At 41.3% G+C, this 22,345-nt stretch overlaps 1 protein-coding gene and 1 long non-coding RNA gene across 2 annotated transcripts in view; one reads left to right on the plus strand and one right to left on the minus strand.

Annotated features, from left to right (window-relative positions):
* Positions 1–3,012: 3,012 nt before the first annotated feature.
* Positions 3,013–22,345, plus strand: part of LOC122466473 — a 31,580-nt gene continuing 12,247 nt past the window's right edge. The window contains exon 1 of the long non-coding RNA XR_006291995.1: positions 3,013–3,042. This is a non-coding gene — a long non-coding RNA (uncharacterized LOC122466473). The remainder of the gene's footprint in view (positions 3,043–22,345) is intronic.
* The window catches only part of SLC13A1 (solute carrier family 13 member 1), a 59,942-nt gene continuing 48,719 nt past the window's right edge, over positions 11,123–22,345 (minus strand). Inside the window, exons 11-15 of the mRNA XM_027825594.3 lie at positions 17,950–18,053; positions 15,964–16,073; positions 13,631–13,792; positions 12,122–12,259; positions 11,123–11,973 (exon numbers count right to left, since the gene is read on the minus strand). Coding sequence (XP_027681395.2) covers positions 11,830–11,973; positions 12,122–12,259; positions 13,631–13,792; positions 15,964–16,073; positions 17,950–18,053 — 658 coding nt within the window. The 3' untranslated portion in view covers positions 11,123–11,829. The remainder of the gene's footprint in view (positions 11,974–12,121; positions 12,260–13,630; positions 13,793–15,963; positions 16,074–17,949; positions 18,054–22,345) is intronic.

Consider the following 22,345-nt stretch of genomic DNA (forward strand, 5'->3'; position numbering starts at 1 on the left):
ATGTACATCCAAGGGTATAAGCACAGCTTCTGGTAAAGCAGCTCGTATTGTTCATCTTTGCAGACAAGATCACACACTAGATGGCCCAAGATTCACTATGCGCTTCCCACCTGTCCCAAACTCCCGTGCTGTGCTGGCTTGGGAGAGGATGTAGATAGTATATGGAGGTTTCACATTAAACAGGAGAGGCAGCAGGGTATCTGCCATATGTCCCAGTCATAGCTGTGATGAAGAGAAATTCCGCTTCTCTCCAACTTCACATTATGATCCTCACAGAGTTCTGTCAGCGTCATGCACTACATTTTCCCTCCAATGCAGCAATGGCGAAGGAAGCGTAAAACAAGACTTGTGAGTGACAGCCAGTGCAGTTGTCGGGGTAGTGACATAGGCTGCTCTGCTTTGGACTAAAAGGTACTGGATATAAGGCAGTATTGTACAAAGAGCTCCTCACAATTAGCTCTTTCGGGGTCAGTGCTTTCAGTATATTACTGTAGCAAGGCGTGACTCACCGGCGCAGCGCCTCCCACTGGTCATCCTGGGAATTAGCTCTCTAGCCTCCGGAGTGCCCTCTGCAGGCTGGTGTCCTGCTTGCTTCAAGCCCCTGTGTCCTTCCCGGACCCTGGTGCCCCTCTACATCAGGGTTCTGCCCCTTGCAGTACTCCCACAGTCTGGGTCTCCCCTCCCCGGGGAATCCACACCCTCTATCCCCACCTTGCCTCAGCAGCTACTGCCAGTCCTCGTCTAGCTACCGTACACTGGGGCGGACTCCAGTCTGTACCACTCATCATCGGCAAGGAGGGTTTGGGACCTGCTGCCTTTGCCTAACCTTGGGCTGCCCCTCTGCAACTCCAGTACCTGCTTTAGGCCTTCAGCAAGGCCTGCAGGCTGGGGGTTTTCCGGCCTGGAGCTCCCCAGCCCTGCTTCACTCTAGGTACCCTGGTGAGCTCCCAAGCAGCCAGGCCCTTCTCTCTTCACAGCTAGAGAGAGACTTTCTGAGCTCCTGGCTTACAGCCTTTTATAGGGCCAGCGGAGGCCTATTGGGGCGTGGCCCCAGCTGTGACTGCCTTCCCCATCAGCCTAGCCTTTGGCTCACAGCGCCAGCCCTCTCCCAGGGCTGGCTGTAACCCTTTCTGGAGTGGGTGACTACCCCGCTACAATTACTCATGAAATATTGGAAGGAATCATAAGCCAGTGTTGTGCAAACTATAACTGCTTCCCTGGGATTGTACAATGCAAACAGTAAAGGGTTAACACTTGGTTGGAATGGATGAATGGTTCACAACATGCACACAGCTCCATCTGCTTTTGCAGTACGAACATTGCAAATTATGGTATTTTCTATGCCACCCATTTTCTCCTCCTTTGATACGTTATAATAGCACCTGAACAAAGCAAGTGACATCTGAAAAAAGAAGGAGACAAGCATGTGGTTTTTCTAATGCTATGCAAACCAATCTTTTCAAGTCAATCAAGGATGTCAACAAAAGGTGTCTCAATCTTGTATCTGGATCACTGCCATTTTTAGAGGACAACAAAGCTTCAAACTGCCAGCTTTAGCTTATCAAACCTTTCTAAATGCTTTAAGTGTATGGCAGTAACAAGTAGAGTCTTGCAAGATGCTATAGATGATAAAAGCCAATTATTCAGACAGCTTATTTAGGAGAGCAGGAACTCTTTGCACACACTTTTATATGTAAAAAAGAAAAGGAGGACTTGTGGCACCTTAGAGACTAACAAATTTATTTGATCATAAGCTTTCGTGAGCTACAGTTCACTTCATCGGATGCATGCAGTAGAAAATACAGTGGGGAGATTTTATATACACAGAGAACAAGAAACAATGGGTGTTACCATACACACTGTAAGGAGAGTGATCAAGTAAGGTGAGCTATTACCAGCAGGCGAGGGGGGAGGGGGGAAAAACCCTTTTGTAGTGTTCAGAGTAGCAGCCGTGTTAGTCTGTATTTGCAAAAAGAAAAGGAGTACTAGTGGCACCTTAGAGACTAACCAGTTTATTTGAGCATAAGCTTTCTTGAGCTACAGCTCACTTGTAGCTCCCGAAAGCTTATGCTCAAATAAATTGGTTAGTCTCTAAGGTGCCACTAGTACTCCTTTTCTTTTTCCTTTTGTAGTGATAATCAAGGTGGGCCATTTCCAGCAGTTGACAAGAACATGTGAAGAACAGTAGGGGGAGAAATAAACATGGGGAAATAGCTTGAATTAATATGCAAACTAGATACCATTAACCTGGGTTTGAATAGAGACTGGGAGTGGCTGGGTCATTACACATATTGAATCTATTTCCTTAAGTTAAGTGTCCTCCCACCTTCTTGTCAACTGTCTAAATGGGCCATCTTGATTATCAGTACAAAAGTTTTTTTCTCCTGCTGATAATAGCTCATCTTAACTAATTAGCCTCTCACAGTTTGTATGGCAACTTCCAACTTATCTGTATGTATATATCTATCTTACTATATGTTCCATTCTATGCATCCGATGAAGTGAGCTGTAGCTCATGAAAGCTCATGCTCAAATAAATTTGTTAGTCTCTAAGGCGCCACAAGTACTCCTGTTCTTTTTGCGGATACAGACTAACACGGCTGCTACTCTGAAAAAAGAAAAGGAGTACTTGTGGCACCTTAGAGACTAACAAATTTATTTGAGTATAAGTTTTCGGGTAGCTCATGAAAGCTTATGCTCAGATAAATTTGTTAGTCTCTAAGGTGCCACAAGTCCTCTTTTTCTTATTCCACTACTGCTGATTCAAACAGTTATAAGTAGCAAAGTAACCGTATAAGTAGTATAAGTATTCGGTGTAAAAAACCCGCATGAACCTTGGTGATGCTTTGTATACTGAAGAAAGAGTTTCTCAGGGTGATAAATTACTTTGAAACCTGTTTTAAAATGCACCTGTCCTAAGCGATCACCCCACATACTTTACTATAGACTTTTTTTCTTGTCTAAAATTTGTATTCTTATAATAGGAAATTCACTAACCTGGAATCTGTCTCTTGGGTTCAACGATGGATTGACTGTTTAGGGGTATGTATATTAAGCTACTTATATAGACAAGCCCTCTAAAGCCATTCAGAACTGGGCCCAGATATAGTAGTTCCTAAGAGACCAGGTGAACTGACTTGGACTTCCATGCACCCATGGCACAGAGTGGGCTTAATCCAGGAGCTGCCACCCAAACCAATGTCTGCTGAAGTCTCTGGAAAGATTCTCCCTGACTTTAGTGGGCACTGGAAAGGTACCCAGTGTACTGGAGATTGCATTTCATGTAGATATATGGATTGCTTTAACCTTTTATACTGAACCTCCTGATCGCAGATGATAGAAAAGCGTTCCATCTTTATTTCACCTCTCAACAAGATGCCTAGTGGAAAGACCAGTGTTTCAGCTACAAGTGACTTTATATATATTTTAAAAACTTTTTTTGTTAAGTATTTACATTTCACTAACAATAAAAATGTGAGTACTTCAGCATTTGCGTCTGAAAGTATTTTATAAGCTAAGCAGGGCTTTTGTTGTTGTTAAATACCTATAATTTATTCCCTAATGAGATTTCCTTTAGGTTTATCCATGATGGTCCTTTCCTGCAATGATTCTGAAATATTATGACAATAGAAAGTATTTTAAATTCTCAGCCACCTTTGTCAAAAGGCTGCCTTCCTTCACAGATCAGGACCCATTAAATGAACACTTAACACAGGTTTCTCTGTACAACATTTGGCAAATATTACTTTTACAAGTAAGATTTAAGCATGTGAAGGTATAGCACTGTCATACAGTAATTGTACATTACACAGGTAAACTGAAAACATACAATAACTTCCAAGAACAGTGGGGGAAAAGATAGCACTAAAAAGCAATTCTATGTATATTGGTCAAAAAGAGACTAAATATTTAGTCAACTTTACAGACACAGGTGGATAATTTATTGTAACATTGATGTGGTATTTCCCTCAGTCATTAATATTGTATGATTTTCCTGATGCTTCAGTACTTTGGGGCTTCTTAGTGCTGCTCCAACGGCACAAAGAAGCTCCAAACCTGGCAGATCTGGCCACTGAAGGATTTCCCCTACATGGGGGAATTCTTCTGTGGTCTAGAGCTGCTATAGTGATTGCTACACTCTTTACTCCTGGCTACTAGTGCAAGAGGGTGGAAAGGGAAACACGAGTGTGGTGAGAGACCATGCACTCCAGCTGTCATCAACTGTTGTAATGGTATCCAGGGGCCATTGGCAATTGGGCATAAGTTGCCGCAGCCTTCAGACTGTTGTACTTGACACTAGGGTCAGCTTGGCATTTGGATTCTCAAAAGACTGAGGGAACGTAAAGGTGGTTTTGAGCCACCTCTCTCCGTTTTGAGCCACTGTGCTGAGTGCTCCTTCGCTGCAGCTCAGGGTATGCACTAGGTGGGTGCGCAGGCCAGATGAGCTGAAGTTCCTTGAAGTATCTGATTTGTATTTTCTGATAATTTGAACACATGCCTCCAAGAAATAAAGTGAGGGAAGGATAAACTAAATACTGAACATCAATAAAAATAGCAAAACAAAGGCCTGACCCTACGCCTATTGAAGTAAAAAGCAAAATTCCCACTGAATTCCTCAGGTGTAGGATTGGGGCCACTAGTAAATAGTAATTATATTACATATCCTAAATGTTACTTATATACTAAAACATTCTACTTATACACATTAATGGAAGAGGAAAACACATTCATTTTTATATTCATTTATGCCTGAAGCATTAAAAATATTTAATATATTCATCATATTGGTCAATTGTTAAGAATAATTTTGACCATTTGCCAAACCGTATACATCCTCTGGATAAAGCCATAAATAACTAATGCACTAGTGACAAAGAGGACATTTTCCTTTGGCAATTGGAATGGTGCCCCTTGCAGCCTGTCAGAGATGAATCAACCCAACCTGTAGAGCCTAACATTTTGTATTTCTATTTTCCCTCTATTCTTAACCCTTTAGAACCAATACTTTGTGGTTAACATTATCAGTTCTACATCTGCAAACTATCCAGTTTCTTTTCCAAATGTTAGATTAGAGGGAGGCATAGTCCAGATTGCTAGGATAATCCTAATTATGCTTCTCTATTATTACTGAGGTTTTAGTTTAGTGTAAAACATTTTTGAATTTCCATGCATTTAAGCATTTGTCATTTTAACTGACTACTAACTATCATGATGATGTGAAGCTCGTGGCAGACTATTGGCCTGCAGCCAAGATTTTCCAAGACAGTTTCTAGTGTATTTCATCTGCATAATGCAAGTGCAAGCCACAAGCTAAATGTTTTCCTCAATGGCCAATGTCTGCAGCATGATCCAAACCCGGTTTACCTCAGTGTGACATTGATCATTAATGGGCCACAACCACTTGAGACAGATGGTAGCCAAAGTCAGCACTTGGAATAACCTGCTCAGAAAATTGGTTGGTTCAATCTGGAGTGTGAGCACCTGGACCAGTGGTTTTCAACCTATTTACCTTTGTGAACCACATAGGCAGCTCTCTCTGTGTTATGTGGGCTGCATCCACACAATACATATACTACATGTATGGCCCTGAGGATGTCACATGGGCCGCAGCTGTGTGCTGTCTGGGCTGCAAGCAGCCCTCGGGTTGAGAACCACTGGCCTGGATGCTTAGAACACCAGCCCTTGCCCCCTGCTATTCAACAGCAGAGTACTGTGCTCCTGTCTGGTGTTGCTTGCCTCACACAAGACTGGCTGAGATAAAGCTTAACAAAGCTATGCATATTGTTACCAGGACTTTACAGACAATGCTGCCATTGCAATGGCTACTGATCCTTAATAACATAGCACTGTCCCATATTCGCCATGAGAAGGCCTCTGTTATTCTGCTGGCCAAGATCCATGAGAATAGCGACCTGCCTTTATAGGCAGACCTTTTTAACCACCCACCAACTTGCCTGACTTCTAGATGCCTTTATGGTCATTTATGCCACCACATGACAGGACAGTGGAATGTGCTTGGCTCAATGAGCTATCAGTGATGAGTGTTATTAATCACTCTCTCATCATTTAGTTGCTGATTGGTCCTGCTTTGAGCAGGGGGTTGGACTAGATGACCTCCTGAGGTCCCTTCCAACCCTGATATTCTATGATTCTATGATCATTGACCTAACCATCTGTCCAAAAGGTTTTGATCTACCAAGGCACCTGTAGTCATCTCTGACCTGGTTTCGAATAGGACAGGGCAACTGTGCAGCCAATCTCTTTAAATGGGGTTTTTCTAATGACCCACGATGCAGCTGTGGTCAATTTCAGACTATGTTGCATATCCTTGAGGAGTGCCCACTAACTTATTTCAACAGCGGGCTACCAGTGCTCCACCTAGCTGATGATGATGCCATCAAATGGCTGGGCACATTGCGCATATGCTGATATATTTTAACTGAAATATTCTTTAAAAGATTTTTCAAAAAGGTTGTTATGTCTGAATTTAACAAAGCTGGTTTGTCTGCTAATTTCCTTAGTTTTTTAAAAAAAGTTTAACAGTGGTTCAGTCACAGGAATCCCACATTCACTCAACCACCCACTCCTTTACTCATGAAAGGATAACATTCTTTTAATGAAAATTGTGCTCATTTTAGCTGTCACTACTGTCATGTGATATAATAATTAAAATATTGATAAGAATAAAAATCAACTCACTCACAGCATTGCATTTCATTTTGAAAATAGTGCTAAAGGAGTTGGCGGCTGTGATTGCAGAGCCATTGACCATTATCTCTGAAAATTCATGGCGATCGGGGGAAGTCCCGGACGACTGGAAAAAGGCTAATGTAGTGCCCATCTTTAAAAAAGGGAAGAAGGAGGATCCTGGGAACTACAGGCCAGTCAGCCTCACCTCAGTCCCCAGAAAAATCATGGAGCAGGTCCTCAAGGAATCAATCCTGAAGCACTTACATGAGAGGAAACATCTCTCGGTGTTACATCAGGAACAGTCAGCATGGATTTACCAAGGGAAGGTCATGCCTGACTAATCTAATCACCTTCTATGATGAGATTACTGGTTCTGTGGATGAAGGGAAAGCAGTGGATGTATTGTTCCTTGACTTTAGCAAAGCTTTTGACACGGTCTCCCACAGTATTCTTGTCAGCAAGTTAAAGAAGTATGGGCTGGATGAATGCACTATAAGGTGGGTAGAAAGTTGGCTAGATTGTCGGGCTCAACGGGTAGTGATCAATGGCTCCATGTCTAGATGGCAGCCGGTATCAAGTGGAGTGCCCCAAGGGTCGGTCCTGGGGCTGGTTTTGTTCAATATCTTCATAAATGATCTGGAGGATGGTGTGGATTGCACTCTCAGCAAATTTGCGGATGATACTAAAGTAGGAGGAGTGGTAGATATGGTGGCAGGTAGGGATAGGATACAGAGGGACCTAGACAAATTGAAGGATTGGGCCAAAAGAAATCTGATGAGGTTCAACAAGGATAAGTGCAATGTCCTGCACTTAGGACGGAAGAATCCAATGCACCGCTACAGACTAGGGACCAAATGGCTAGGCAGCAGTTCTGCAGAGAAGGACCTAGGGGTGACAGTGGACGAGAAGCTGGATATGAGTCAACAGTGTGCCCTTGTTGCCAAGAAGGCCAATGGCATTTTGGGATGTATAAGTAGGGGCATTGCCAGCAGATCGAGGGATGTGATCGTTCCCCTCTATTCGACATTGGTGAGGCCTCACCTGGAGTACTGTGTTCAGTTTTGGGCCCCACACTACAAGAAGGATGTGGAAAAATTGGAGAGAGTCCAGTGAAGGGCAACAAAAATGATTAGGGGTCTGGAACACATGACTTATGAGGAGAGGCTGAGGGAACTGGGATTGTTTAGTCTTCAGAAGAGAAGAATGAGGGGGGATTTGATAGCTGCTTTCAACTACCTGAGAGGTGGTTCCAAAGAGGATGGTTCTAGACTATTCTCAGTGGTAGAAGATGACAGGACAAGGAGTAATGGTCTCAAGTTGCAGTGGGGGAGGTTTAGGTTGGATATTAGGAAAAACTTTTTCACTAGGAGGGTGGTGACACACTGGAATGCATTACCTAGGGAGGTGGTGGAATCTCCTTCCTTAGAAGTTTTTAAGGTCAGGCTTGACAAAGCCCTGGCTGGGATGATTTAATTGGGGATTGGTCCTGCTTTGAGCAGGGGGTTGGATTAGATGACCTCCTGAGGTCCCTTCCAACCCTGATATTCTATGATTCTATGAACATTTATAGCAAATATTACTATTTTTATAAGTTTAAATAAGGACTATATTTTGTAATACACCCAATACCTCCTCCATATCATCCAAAGTATGATATTCTCTTATGGTTAGTGATCATATAGAGAAACACCTTATATTAAATAAGTTTGGCAGAATTTGATTTTTATTTTTTTATAATTTTGACAAAATCTATTAATTTGTAAGCATTTTTTTTTTCAATTTAAATTTTCAGTTGCTCAAAATTATGGGTTAAGTTTTTTTAATATTTATTTAAATTTTCACACCTGCAGGAAATTTTAGGGGGATCAGAAAATAGCGGGGTCAGACGTTTAATGACAATAGACACTGAGATTCAAAAAGTTAAAGCTTTATAACCATTAACACACAAATTGTTGACATCACATGACAAAATATACAAGGTAAATATCTTTAAATCAAACTAATAAGTTCTCAAGCAGCATTTTTGTTCCTATGCTATCAGTAAATTTCAATCATCATTGATGGAAATATTTTTTCTTCAGTTTGTGTGTGTACAGTGAAATCAATATTTACTGACATTTGCCAGTAAAAATCTAATCCTTCCAAGCCTAATCATAAAGAACATGGACTCTCTGAAGGCCCTTTCAGGCCAGAGTCAGAACATGGTAGAGTAGGAGGAATGCATGTCAGGAGGCATTGGGAAGTGTCCTCTGCTACACACTTTAAAATATCCAAAAATAGAACAAATCACTGCAGTTTATATTTTCTGTACAACTCTCACTTCTCCCTCCTGCCCCCTGCAAACTATTCACTTCAAATACAATCTGTTCGTAAAAAATAACTTTTAAGAGTACATCCTTTCCTGAAATGTTTAAACTTGTCTCCAGTTTATTTGGATGCTTTTTTTATGCTGTCAATGGGATCATTAAAAGCCTCTAAATAAAACAGCAGTAAAGCTAACTGACAGTTCTACTGTACAAACTAAACCTCAGTTTTATAATGAAACAGTTGTATTAACTGTTAAGGGGCTGGCAAAATGTAACTAGTCAGCATTTTCTTTAATAAAGATGGGGAGAATACAGGTACCCGAGCATGCAAGCTCCAGGAGCTACATTCTGCTTTGATAATTGCTTGCTGGGACTAAAACTCAGGGGGCCACAATGCCATATTCAAGATGACAATTTCAATCAGTGCTGCTGTATCAACATTACAACACTGGGTTGTAAGCAATAAGCAAATTGCCTTGGTTGGGCAATATTTAGATGCCCCAGAAATAAGACAATAGATATCCTTGGGATTGCAAAGCCTGGATAACTAAGGATGTCACATTCATTGTGGCAAAGGCACAAGAGGTTTGCTTACTTCATGTTTTCCATAGCAGAAGAAAATATGCCCCCTTTCTTCAAACTCGCCAAGAAAATATCTTTGTAAAATTTTGCTTCCTGGGATTGCCTGAAGAGACACCAATCTTATTTTTGTGAGGTTCCCCCGGGGGAAAAACACTCCTATCGTCCCATCCCACTAGGGTTTACACTGTTTGTAAGGCAGCCACAAAGGTGGACCTGATCTCAGGCATGCAGACTTGAGTCTGTCTAACACTTGGATTATGGTACACATAACTCACTAACTACTGTAAGAGGAGAATGTTATAGCTCTTAATCTGCAAAACACACTATAACAATGTAAATGATCTCTAAACAGCTTTTAACTGTAAACTTCCTCTTCAATCACATGGGCTTTTTTAAGGTTTCTAACATTAATACATTCTAGGAAGCTTAAAATTGTACCTATCCTGAAGGGGATATTAACTTGTTAAAGAGAGTTGAATTTTAACTCTCCAGGACTATATACTGTGTATTAATCTAAAGAATGCATCTATTGTTTTGACAGGTACTGAGCAGAGAATGATTCTGATAGGGTTTATTCTTCACTCTTATAGGCTCCAATTCAGGAGAGCATCTCTATCTAGGACAACTCTAAAGTATGTCCTTAACTTTAAGCAAATGCTTAAGTCATGCTGACCCTGAGCTCCAGCAGCTGCCGGCCCTGGGTACAGATCCCCGGTGCGACAGCAGGTGCAGACCCCAAGTGCCAGCTCCAAACCTGCTGGCAGTCAAACCCTGGCTGTGTGCTCTGACCCCCAGCCCTGGCCGCTGACCCCGGCACTGCTCCTGGATGTCGACCCTGGGTTCCGGCAGGTGCTGGCCATGGGGACCGATCCCCAGCCCCTGGTGCAGATCCCCAGCCCTGGTCACGCAGCAGCAGACACCAACCCCAGGCTCTGGCAGGTGCTGGCCCTGGATGTCAACCTCCAGTCCCCGTTGCACAGCAGCTGGCTCCGGTGGGTGTTGGCCCAGGACACTGACTCCTAGCCCCATCAGTGCAGCAGTGGGCACGGACCCCAAACGCTGACCCTGGGTACCGACCCACAGCCCTGGTCGCACAGCAGCAGGTGCCAACCCCCAGCTGCATGGCAGTGGGTGCTAATCCCCGGCCCTGGGCGCCAATCCCTGGCCCTAGCCATGCAACTGCGGGTAATGACCCTGGGCTCCAGTGGGTGCTGGGCCAGGGCACTGACCCCCAGCCCCAGGTGCTGACCCACACCTCCAACCACGCGGTGGTGGGGCCCCCCATCCATCGCCACTGGCCTCTGCTGCCTCATCCCCCAGCCCTCCATCCAGGTCTTAACTTGCCAGGACTTTCTGTGAAAAGTGATATTAACAAACACACAAATATCACTTTTCACAGCATTATTTTTATTGAGTCTGAAAAAAAAAATCCTACATAAATAAATTGCATGATCTGGATGTGTATACATGCATATTTATTTGTTTTTCCTAAAATTAATTAAGTATTTTAGGGAAAAGTGTCAGTGTGGCCACCAGCAAGAGTTGCAGCCACCAGCTGCACTCTGAGGCCACCAAAAAATTTGTTGTGAGAACCCCTGGCTTAAATGCAGTCCTGAATAGGGATAGATTTAAATAAATGCTTCATTGCTTTCCAGAACTGGGGTCTGAATGATTCTCCTTGCAGATAGTGAGGGGACGGCCAGAGAAACATTGACAGAAAAGCGGTAGTATAAATGCCCAGGCAGCTCTCCACGGGTTGTACTTTTCCTACAAGATCAGATGTATGGACAGGGCCGTGAATGGATTGTTCAGACAATCCTCAACCTGACCTTTCATTTGTAATCGTCATCATCATCAAAAATTTTATGACTTGGAAAAAAAAAATACAGTGTGTTCTACAGACCAGCAGCAAATGTTCCTACAACATTTAAAATAGATAGCTCCTGTTATTTTGGACCCCAAGAACAGAGCCAATTTGGCAATTATAAAGAACGTGCACATTTATAGATGGTACTCGACAACATGTACAAGTAAAATCTGAATAAGACGACCTGGATAAGAAACACATTGAAGCTTGATGGTGTTTGCAAGGTCCATATTTGGATAACATTATTCCTGATTAGGATCAGCAGATCATCAGTCCCTGGGACTGGGAAATATAGATCACTATCATTATTGTGGTGTATTTTGCATTACTACTAACTCACCAAATAATAGTAAAAAACCCCACAAAAACCTTGCCAGACAGTTTTTACGGCCCTGTGTTATTCACAGTGGAAAGATCTGGTGCCCAACTTGGATATGTGGAAAGATTTAACAGGGGCACTGCCCATGTTGTGACTGCAAGCATAACTACAGCAACTCCGATGATATTAACACCCAAGCCAGCCTTCACCTAGAGTAATAATAAAAATCAAAAGTTGGTAACAGGAAAACTAAGCAATTCTGAAGAAAATTTCCAAAATGGCAAAATCAGACAGCAGCATTAGTGTGATTATCAGAGAGCAACACTGGATGTTATGGAATTTTTGTTAATAACTCACCATTTCAATAACGTTCAAATGACCATATGAATATACAATGGCATTGGGTGGATTTGATACGGGAAGCAGGAATGCAAATGAAGTACACAGTGTAGTAGGTATCAAAATATAAAGTGGATTCACATGAATAGCTTCAGCCTGCCAGATGGTAAAGATAATGAGAAATAACAGATTTCCAGGGACACGTACCTACAAATACTTACTTGCTACAATAATACAAGTGCATGAATGAACTGAATAACTTGTTCAAATACGAAGGAACAATCTTCTAAAGAACAACTTATTCGTTTATATTGTGTAACAAAATATTATAATTGCAGCATGATTACATTATAATACTTCTTGTAATTATAATTAAACATTAGCATAGAAAATACACAGTGTTTTATGAACCACAGACTAAAACAAGGGCCCCTGCATCAGAGTGTTTGCATTCTAGCAGATATGGTGCAACAGTTGCAGGAAGAGCTTTGAAAGAGAGTGTGATGAACTTGAATTTGGATGTGGTAAAAGACAGGAAGCTAGTGAAGGGATTCAGGAAGTTAAGTAACGTGACTGGAGCAGTGGGAGAAGAAGATAATTATAGAGGATGGGGGAGCCAGGCAAGATGAGAAGGGGGGGAGCTGAACATAGTAGGTTACAAAGGAGGAGGAAGAGTAGAGAACAGAGAGGGTGCAAATGGTAAAAGGAAGGAGAGGATGAACTTTATGCCATTCCCCCAGTATTTGATCAGGAGGACAGTGATTGACAGTGGGAGAAGTGATTGAGGAAGTGGGAAATACATATTCGGGTGGCTTACTACTGTTTTTCAGATTGAGCTTGTCAAAGATTTTGACTTTTGATTTTTCAACAAAACGTTTTCTCAAAAATTTCAATTGTGATAAAACCCTCTTCCAGAAATTTTCTTTGAAACGCTTCCTTTTTAAAAAACAAGATATAGAGATTGTTGGGGATTTTTTGATTTGAAAGCATTCAAAAGTCCATCAAAATTTTGAAAAAAAATTAAAAATCATGTTTTTTGTTTGTTTTAACTATTTCTTTGACCAGCTCAGTTTTTACACTGATGGCACCCATGCTTTGAAAGTCTATTATATATCATTGTCACTGTTTCTTGGGATAGTCTCTTGAGGGGTCTCAGCTTCTCCTGACTGACCCACCTTACTTTGTTTCTCAGTCAGGTCAGTTCCTGGACCCTCACCTTCAATTAGGTCTACCAGTCCTTCAATTTTAGGCCTTATAGTCTCCTTACTTTTTCTTGAAGGCAGCCTGGCACAGGACTGTCACCCCTTTGCTAACCCAGGACTTTCTACTCCCCTTCTGGCTCTGTACTCTCCCCTTTATAGCAGGCTTTGTTTTCTCTACTGGTTGCAGCTGTGGGTGCCTGCTTCCATGATTGGCAGCTGCATGGTGTGTGTGTGAGTTTATAGACACATTACAATTATATAGTGTATTTTTCTTGCATAGAGCAAGGAACATGAAGGTTAAAACAGACCCAGATAGGGTACTCACCAAAGGTGCTAATATAGGCAAGAATATAGTGATGGTAGCTGGATTGCTGGCCACTTCTGTTACTGAGGTGACAATCAGAGATGATATTAGGTTGATCAACCACATTGGTAATGATCCCAGAGGGGTTATTTTGCTTCCTATCCAAGCTGATAGTTTTGAAACCTGAATAAGGAATAGGATATTATTATGACAACAATTATTGAATGAAAAATGTAACCAACACAGTATTAATGAAGTTTATTCACTTATTAATATGTGGCATATTTGTATAGTTAGAGATAACAGATTATAAAATATACTTCATCCTACCATGTGTTTTTATTGCAGTGCTCTCATATCAAGACATTGGCTTATGAGAAGAAATGAGAAACTATACTGCAATGTTTATACCTCACAGATGTTTACAGAGACAACCTCAAATGTTTTTAGTCTGCTCAAAAAAGAACTAGATAAATTCATGGAGTATAGGTCACTCAATGGTTATTAGCCAGGATGAGCAGGGATGGTGTCCCTAGCCCCTGTTTGCTAGAAGCTGGGAATGGGTAACAGGGGATGGATCACTTGATGATTACCTGTTCTGTTCATTCCCTCTGGGACACCTGGCATTGGCTGCTGTTGGAAGACAGGATACTGGGCTAGATGGACCTCGGGTTTGACCCAGTATGGCCGTTCTTATGTTCCTGGACAAGCTCTAGGACCAAATCCTGCTCCCCTTAGTTATGGGATAAATCAGTGCTGCTCTACATGGGAACTCCACCCATGCAGAATAAAGATGGGAGAATTTTTTTGGCAAATAGTTTATTCACTGAAAAATGCAGTTTTGGGCAACCCGACACTATCTGTGAATTTGTGTTTTCACTGTATAGTTTCAACTGAGAAACCTTTCAGTTTTTTGGGCTGGAGTCAGAGCTCTCATAACTTTTAGCCTGGTGGTTGGGGCACTCACTCAGGCTTTAGGTGACCCAGGTTCAGTTCTCCTCTCTACCTGATGTTGAGAAGAATTTAAACTCAGCTCTAGCCTATACTATAGGGAGACTGCCTTAGCCACTGAGCTATACTGAGATGGGTACATCTCAATCTCTCCTGTTGAAGCTGTTCTATTATGTATAATTAATTAACTAACCAGTGGAGTAGGGCTTGAACTTGGGCCTCTCTCATCCAAAATGAGTACCCTAACAGCCACAGAGTCTCTCTCACTCACAGTTTCTTGCCAAACCTTGGATGTGGGAGACCAAAATTCAAATCTTCTTTCTGGAGTCATGTTATTTGTTTGTATAGTTTGTAGTACAATGGGATTCTAAATCCCTCTTTGGATCCCTAACAGCTACCATAGTAACAACAACAAGTAATACAAATCTGCGACAGGATTAAAAGATTTTGAAATGACTTCACTGACCAAAATATTTGTATTTTTTTCTCCAGTTCATTGCTTGCCTTTAGATTTTTTCCCCTCAACAGCAGAAAAATACAACTGTTCAGGTAACAAAGATTTTGGATTAACTGGGAGTCATTTATATGCAGTGAAATTCAGCAAGTAAGTCTTTATGTCAAACTTCTGTGCACAAAGACTTAGATGTTACTAGCTTCAGGCATATAATTTATGAAGTCTGTTAATTGAGGCTTGACTCTGTTTTTTTTAGTGTCCTATCTGAATATTCTTGAATCTTCTCTGCATTTCCATGTTCCAGGTTTAATAGTTAGCAAGATACACTGGTAAAATGACATCATAACCTTGAATAACCTCAATAACAGACTTAAAAGTGGCAATTCTTCAAAAAAACCCTTCAAAAGCAGACTCCAGTGAGAAACTGCAGAACTGGAATTAATTTGCAAACTGGACACCATCAAATTAGGCCTGAATAAAGACTGGGAGTGGATGGGTCAGTACAAAAACTAATTTCCCCCGATGATAGTCACACCTTCTTGTCAACTGTTTGAAATGGTCCACCTTGATTACACTGGCCTCATTAGCACGAGAAAAGTGATTTCCACCCCTTCTTGTCAACTGTTGAGAATAGCCCACCTCCACCTTAATTGAATTGACCTGTTAGTACTGACCCGCCACTTGGTAAGGCAACTCCCATCTTTTCATATGCTGTGTATTTATACCTCCCTACTATGTTTTCCACTCCATGCATCTGATGAGGTGGGTTTTAGCCCATGAAAGCTTATGCCCAAATAAATTTGTTAGTCTCTAAGGTGCCACAAGGACTTCTCGTTGTTTTTGCTGATACAACACAGCTATCACTCTGAAACTTGAATATGCCATTAGTCTGTGTTCATCTTGGCACAGGTCATGTTAATTGTTCAGAATCTTGTAGAAATTGCATTACCTCACAGCCCTCTGCCAGTGCAAAACCTCCACCAACAAGAATCATTATCTCCCAGGGCATGCATGACTGAAATTCCTTCCAAGTAATCAGCGGAGTGTAATCAAAAACAGCTAGGGGAAAAAACGTTTTTAAAAGACCTTTTGATACAGCTTTTCTCCAGATACACAAGTGAAATATTTAAAGCCAAATCTTTATCATCAAATTAGGAAGGCTTTTCTTCTGATCATCTTGAACTTCCTGGGGCAGACCCTTTGCAGCTGTGAATTGTCATTACGCCATTGACTTCAGTGGAGCCATGATACTTTACACCAGCTGAGAAGCTGCCCCCTTATGAAAGATAGCTATTGATGAGACTAATGCAGCAAGATGGCTACTCTATTTAAACAGATTGCAGTGTAAATTCTGGGCTTCACTGAGACACATTTAGGGTCTGATCTTGTATTCCTTGTTCATCTAAAAAACCTACTGATATCAGTAGGAGTTTTGAGTATGTACAGAATTCAAACTCGGGTCATATTCTAATCTAGGTAAATTACTTTCTAAAACAGAAGAAGGGAATGAAAATAGACTCATTCACCATTTTATATTTTCCTAAGGTTAATCTAAATAAGAGCTGAAAATATTTTGTTAAAAAACAAACTTTAGTGTCTGATCCAAAGCCCACTGAAGTCAATGGAAAGCTTTCCACTGAATTCAATGGGCTTTGGATCACTAAGAGTGATCCTACTTCGAGTGAACTTCTGCTGCCCTTACACTGAGTCTGTTCTTACTCTGCAAGTATTACCACTTGATTTCCTTGGCAAGGAATTAATTTCCTGCTAAGGTATTACTCATTGTGATGGTGGCAGAATTAGTCCCCTAGTGAGAAAAGAAACCCCCCCCCACAAACCAATAACACCCCCACAAAAAAATCCCCCACTTTTTATCTAGGAAAAAGTATATATATACAATTCTGATTCTCATTTATGCTACAGAGACTTTACACAACTCTACCAGTGTAAATGGGCCTTAAAGCAAGTGTAAATTTCAAGGCCCCTTTCCAATATGCCCTTTTAAAAACCTCTTTCCACTGCCAAAGCTATGTAAAGCCACCTTATTGTAAATGAGAATCCGGCCCATATATGCACATATCAGTGAACCCTTTTTATGAACACATGTAGCTAGTTTATGTACGATAGCAACAATAATATGTAAAGTAACATTCAGTGTTACATGGAGTTAATCTGGATTTACGTGAGTGAAACTGAACAAAATCTGGCCCAAAAAATTTTAACAATCAAATGTACTTCTCGCCACTTATCCAGCTATTTTTAATTTGTTCTATTTGGTTTTCACTCGCTTTGGACACTGAAATGAAGCTCAGTATCATTTTCTCTTCATAGGTCAATTTTGCTTTCTGAAGGTTTGTCATCATTACCAGGGAGATTGACACTGCTGCAATTGATGCAATGGGTGTCAATTTAGCAGGTCTAGTGAAGACATGCTAAATCAATGGCAGAGCGCTCTCCGGTCAACTCTGGTACTCCAGCTCCTCGAGAAGAATAAGGGAAGTCGACCAGAGAGGGTATCCCGTTGATGCAGTGCAGTGAAGACACCGAGGTAAGTCAACCTAGACTACGTCGACTCCAGATACGTTATTCACATAGATGGAGTAGCGTAATTTAGGCTGAATTACCCCAGTAGTGAAGTCGAGCCCTAGATCTCAGGAGTTAACTCAGTGCTCTTGTGTTATGGTTTCTAGCACTGCAGGGGGAGGTTTAAATGGGAACAAAAACTATTTGAATTGATATCATGAACATTTTTCTATTTCTATCAGGTTTTTCTAACAACTCCCACCCTCTATCCACTTTTCTTTTTGTTTAACAAAATCTGTACCTGTTGGGCTTAAATACCTGATAGATTTCCTAGACCAAACACTGAATTATATTCACATAGGGTCACCTACAGTCCTTGCTCTAGCAAAGCTCCAATAAAAATATACCCAACTGTTTTCTCCATTTGAAGTCTTAGACAAAATTTTTGCTGGAATAACGAAGAAGAGGAGGCCAATTATTAAGGCAGCTGTTGAATCTGTAGCAAAACCTGGGTATCTAAGGAGAGATTAAATGTATATTTAGTAAAGAAAGAATAAAGGATATACAGCTCCAGGAAAAATAAATATTCTGTAGAAATATTATATAACAATATTATAAATACTAAACCTTTTAGTCTGCATGTGACTGTACAGTAATTTGTCGCATTCTATCAAGTTTATAAATCTGTAGTTATAGGGTACTTAAAGATTCCCATTTCCACACAAAAAATGGCCAGATTCTTGGGTGTAATATAGTTGCTTTGCACTTCTCCCAGTGGTAGAATCTAGCAATAGAGCCAATGTAACTGGTCCCAGGAAGATCATTCCTGCCCAAAGGGGAATCCTCTCATGATCTAGAGATGACATGGAGTCTTTTATGGCAACCTCTCTCTGCTGCCACCGTAGGAGGCATAACCATAGAGTGTGGGGTGCCCCTATGCCGCACTTATCTCTTGGTGCATTTTCAGCTCCTTGGAACTGTTTGCAAGTGGTGCAAATTAGAGTAGCCCTTACACTGCTCTGTTTACTACAGGGGATCAGCTCAGCATAGAGCAGGCTCAGGATCAGAGGAATGAAAAGGTGAACTTTATACCACCTTAACACACAAATACTCACCCAATTTATGCTGTGTGCTTCTCAGGCACAGGCAAAGATCTAGTCGATTGTGTCCAATTCTGCACTTCTTACTCAGCCAAAACTCCCATTAAGTAGAATGAGAATTTTGCTTGAGCGAGAAGGATCCGAGCCAATGTCTTGTTAGTGGTTTTTTTGGGGGGGGGATCTCCTTATTTTTGGATTGATACAGAGTATTTTTCCTTGCAGCATCATGCCACATTTCCACATATTTCTGGTCCTATCCTGATTTAGTATGTTCCAGAAATAATTTGGCCCTTAGGTTTTGTATTATGTTAGTTATTTCCTTGGAATAAAACATCACACTTTCTTACACTTTATAACATTGTATAATCCAACAGGGCAACCTAGGGAATCCTAGATTTATTAACAGCGCTGAGTGAAACTCAAAGACATTTTAATATGAATATTGCACTGAAACCACCTCATAGCTCTTCTAAAACTAATTTTGTCCCACAAACTCTCATGTGAAAGGAATGCTGCTAGCTAGCTTCTTAAGGATGTAAAAAAAGGAACGGTCCATAAATGCTGGGAGTGTGCTTTAAACATATTTTTGTTCTGTTGTCTGCTACCGCGGAAAAGATTTGTTTTTGCAAGCTATTATTTTTAGAAATATGTAGGACACATTAATGTCCCTGCTACTAAAATATCCTTATGGCCGCATGTACAATACTCATGTGAGAATATTGCTCAACTTTCCCACTAGCTTCATCAGTTCCTAGCACAGCCCAGAGGTGAAAGTAAGCCGGACCGGACCGGCTTCCCCAGCCCCTTTAAACCACCGCCCGAGCCCCTGGGGTAGCGGCGGCAGGGCTCCGGCAGTGATTTAAAGGGCCCGGAGCTCTGCTGCAGTAGCAGCGGCCGGAGCCCGGGGCCCTTTAAATCGCCCCTGAGCCCCGGGGCTCCCAGCCGCCTCTGCAGCTGATAGCTCTGGGGGTGATTTAAAGGCCCCAGGGCTCCCAACCGCAGCCGGAGCCCTGGGGCCTTTAAATCTTGATTTAAAGGGCCCAGCCCCACCTCCTCCTGTTGAGGCCACACCTCTTCCGGTCGAGGCCACACACCCCTGCTCAGGACTCTGGAGTACCGGTAAGTCCTTTAAGTTACTTTCACCCCTGACACAGCCACATACTCCCTGGTATTCCAAGCAGAAATTTATAGGAGGATCCATTTCTGCACTCTGGTATGAACTCACTGGGAGTTGTACTGGAATGTAGGATTCGGCTTGTAATGATATAATGCCTGCAACTACCATGTCCAGGCAGCAGACACATCTGTGAACAATAGTGAGGTTACAGAATTAGATTTTTTGATGCAATTGCATTATTCCTGGAAAATCTGCTCTTGGGACAATATTGCATACACAGAAATGGATTTAAAAGGAGAACAGTACCTGAACTGGAATTAAAAAATGGCAGCTGTCACTGCTGTTTGGCCTGATGGGCATGGGTGTCTCTCTAATTGTAGTTTTCCAAAGATCACAGTGTATTGAAATATAGGATTTTTAAGCACCTATTTGCCTGACTTGTGATACATGGGTACAAAATATGTATCAGCACGAGGTCCTATAAAAATAATTGCCCCATATATCAGCTCAGTACTGTCCTGTAAGGAAATCTCACAATGGGCTGATTTGAAGCAATTCTGGGAAATAGGCCCAGTGGCAACCTAATGTGAATGATTCTATTCAGGTTCTTGTCCCACATTCATCACTGTGGTCTCTGAACACCTTCCAGAAATGCATGTAGATGGCCTAGTATTAGAATTGAGTAATAAAATATAATCAATATATGTCATCCTTGCACACACTCCACAGTACATTATTATATTAAAATGAAAGTAATTCAACCCCTTGAACAAATTCTCAACTCCCTGCTGAAACTGCAATGTACAAAACTTGGACAAAACTATATTTATGATAAATCTAAGGAGGACTGTAAGAATAAGAATATAACTGCTCATTTTTATGGAAATTATTACACAATTAATTAATTATAACAAGAAGAATACTGAATAGCAAGACATGTTATTTCTTATGCTTTCATTGTAAAGAAGTACAGGCTTTGTATTTCAACAGGTTAGGTCAGCTATCATACAATACAACATGATTTAGCCTAATGTGAAATGGCACATGTTTGCATTCTATTCCAAATGAAAACATTAAAGGACATCCACAAGTAACACACTTGTGCAGTACCTGTAACTAGTGAATAGTATAGTTACACTCCACTTATCTCTTTTTAAGATCAAGATAGTTTGATAAACAATAAACAGAGAAGATAATATAGGAACATATCAGGGTGTGCACCTTTAACAAGCTGTTTACAATTGCTTTTTTAGTATCAGGGATAGGTCATTCAGTGGTGCTATCTGAACATTACATGCTATTTTAAAGCAGGTAGGCATGGCCAAGGCAGCTTGATTGCTTGATTGGCTGAGTGCTTGATTAGCTCAGCACTTTAAAATCTTTTTTAAAAAGATGTTGCTTCAAGAGCAAGAGCAAGATCAGAAGCTCTTCTATTGTTGCTGTGGGGATAGATTTTTTTTTTTGTGCATTTTTGCTACTGTTTGAAGAAATATGTTTAAAAGATAAAAAAACAATTTTAAAACTCCAAGATGCTTTATACCGATCAGGATAAACTGATGATCTTTCTTTGGGTGTCACAAAATAACTCTACTTAACACTTTACTTTTTCAAAGAGTTACAACCATTAACTAATTATTCCCTATGATACCATCCCGGTGTACGTTTTGGGAAAGCAAGCGACTGTGTGTGTGTGTGTGTGTGTGTGTGTGGGTATTTATAGACAGTAATGAGAGAACTTACTATCCCAGCTGAGATAGAGATATAGATCTGGGCGTCATTATAGATAGTATTTAAAGCTAGCAGAGCGAGGTTTGCCCAAGGAGAGGATATATAGAGAGAGAAGAGTGGGGCCAAGGACAGGCTCCAGGGGGAACAACAACAGACAGCTGGAGAGTTGAAGAGGAGGAGGAGCTACAAGAGGATATGCAGAAGAATTGGTTAGGGAGGTAGGAATAGAACCAGAAGAGATGAGAGAATAGTGAGCTTGGGGAGGAGAGTTTTCAGTATAGTGAAGTGATCAACATGTCAAAGGCAGCTGACAGACCAAGAAGGGTAAGAATGGAGTTGAGTTATTGATGAAGTGCCCAAGAAATTTGAAAAAAGAAGAAAAGGAAGATGGGGTGATACCTGGATAAGCAAGTGGGGTCAATACAGGCTTTTTGAGAGAATGAGATGAAGGGTGATGAAAAGGGAGGAGTTGAGAAGATCAGGAGACAGAACTGGATTGAAGGACATGCAAATGAGAGGAGGTTGGACACTTTAGAACCAGAGATCATGCTAAAGGAGGAGAAAATGACAGGCTGTGGGAAATGGGGCAGAGAGAGGGGGATTGTTTCACACCGGCTCACACTGATTTTTTTTTTGGAAGAAGAAGTGAGTCAGATATTGCAGGTTGAGGAGGGCGTTGAAAGCAGAGAGTGCACTTGTGTGGAGGAATCATGCAGAACTAGTTTCTGGATTTTCTCAAGAGTCATTCAGGGTACACAAGCAGCAGCAGACAAAGAAGATGCAAGGAGTGAGCCAAGCCTGGGCATGTGTGGGATAAATATGGCTGTTTGAGAGAAGTGCAAAAATACCTGAGAATGGATGAA

Source organism: Chelonia mydas, chromosome 1 (assembly GCF_015237465.2).
Source record: "Chelonia mydas isolate rCheMyd1 chromosome 1, rCheMyd1.pri.v2, whole genome shotgun sequence".
NCBI classification, from domain to species: Eukaryota; Metazoa; Chordata; order Testudines; family Cheloniidae; genus Chelonia; species Chelonia mydas.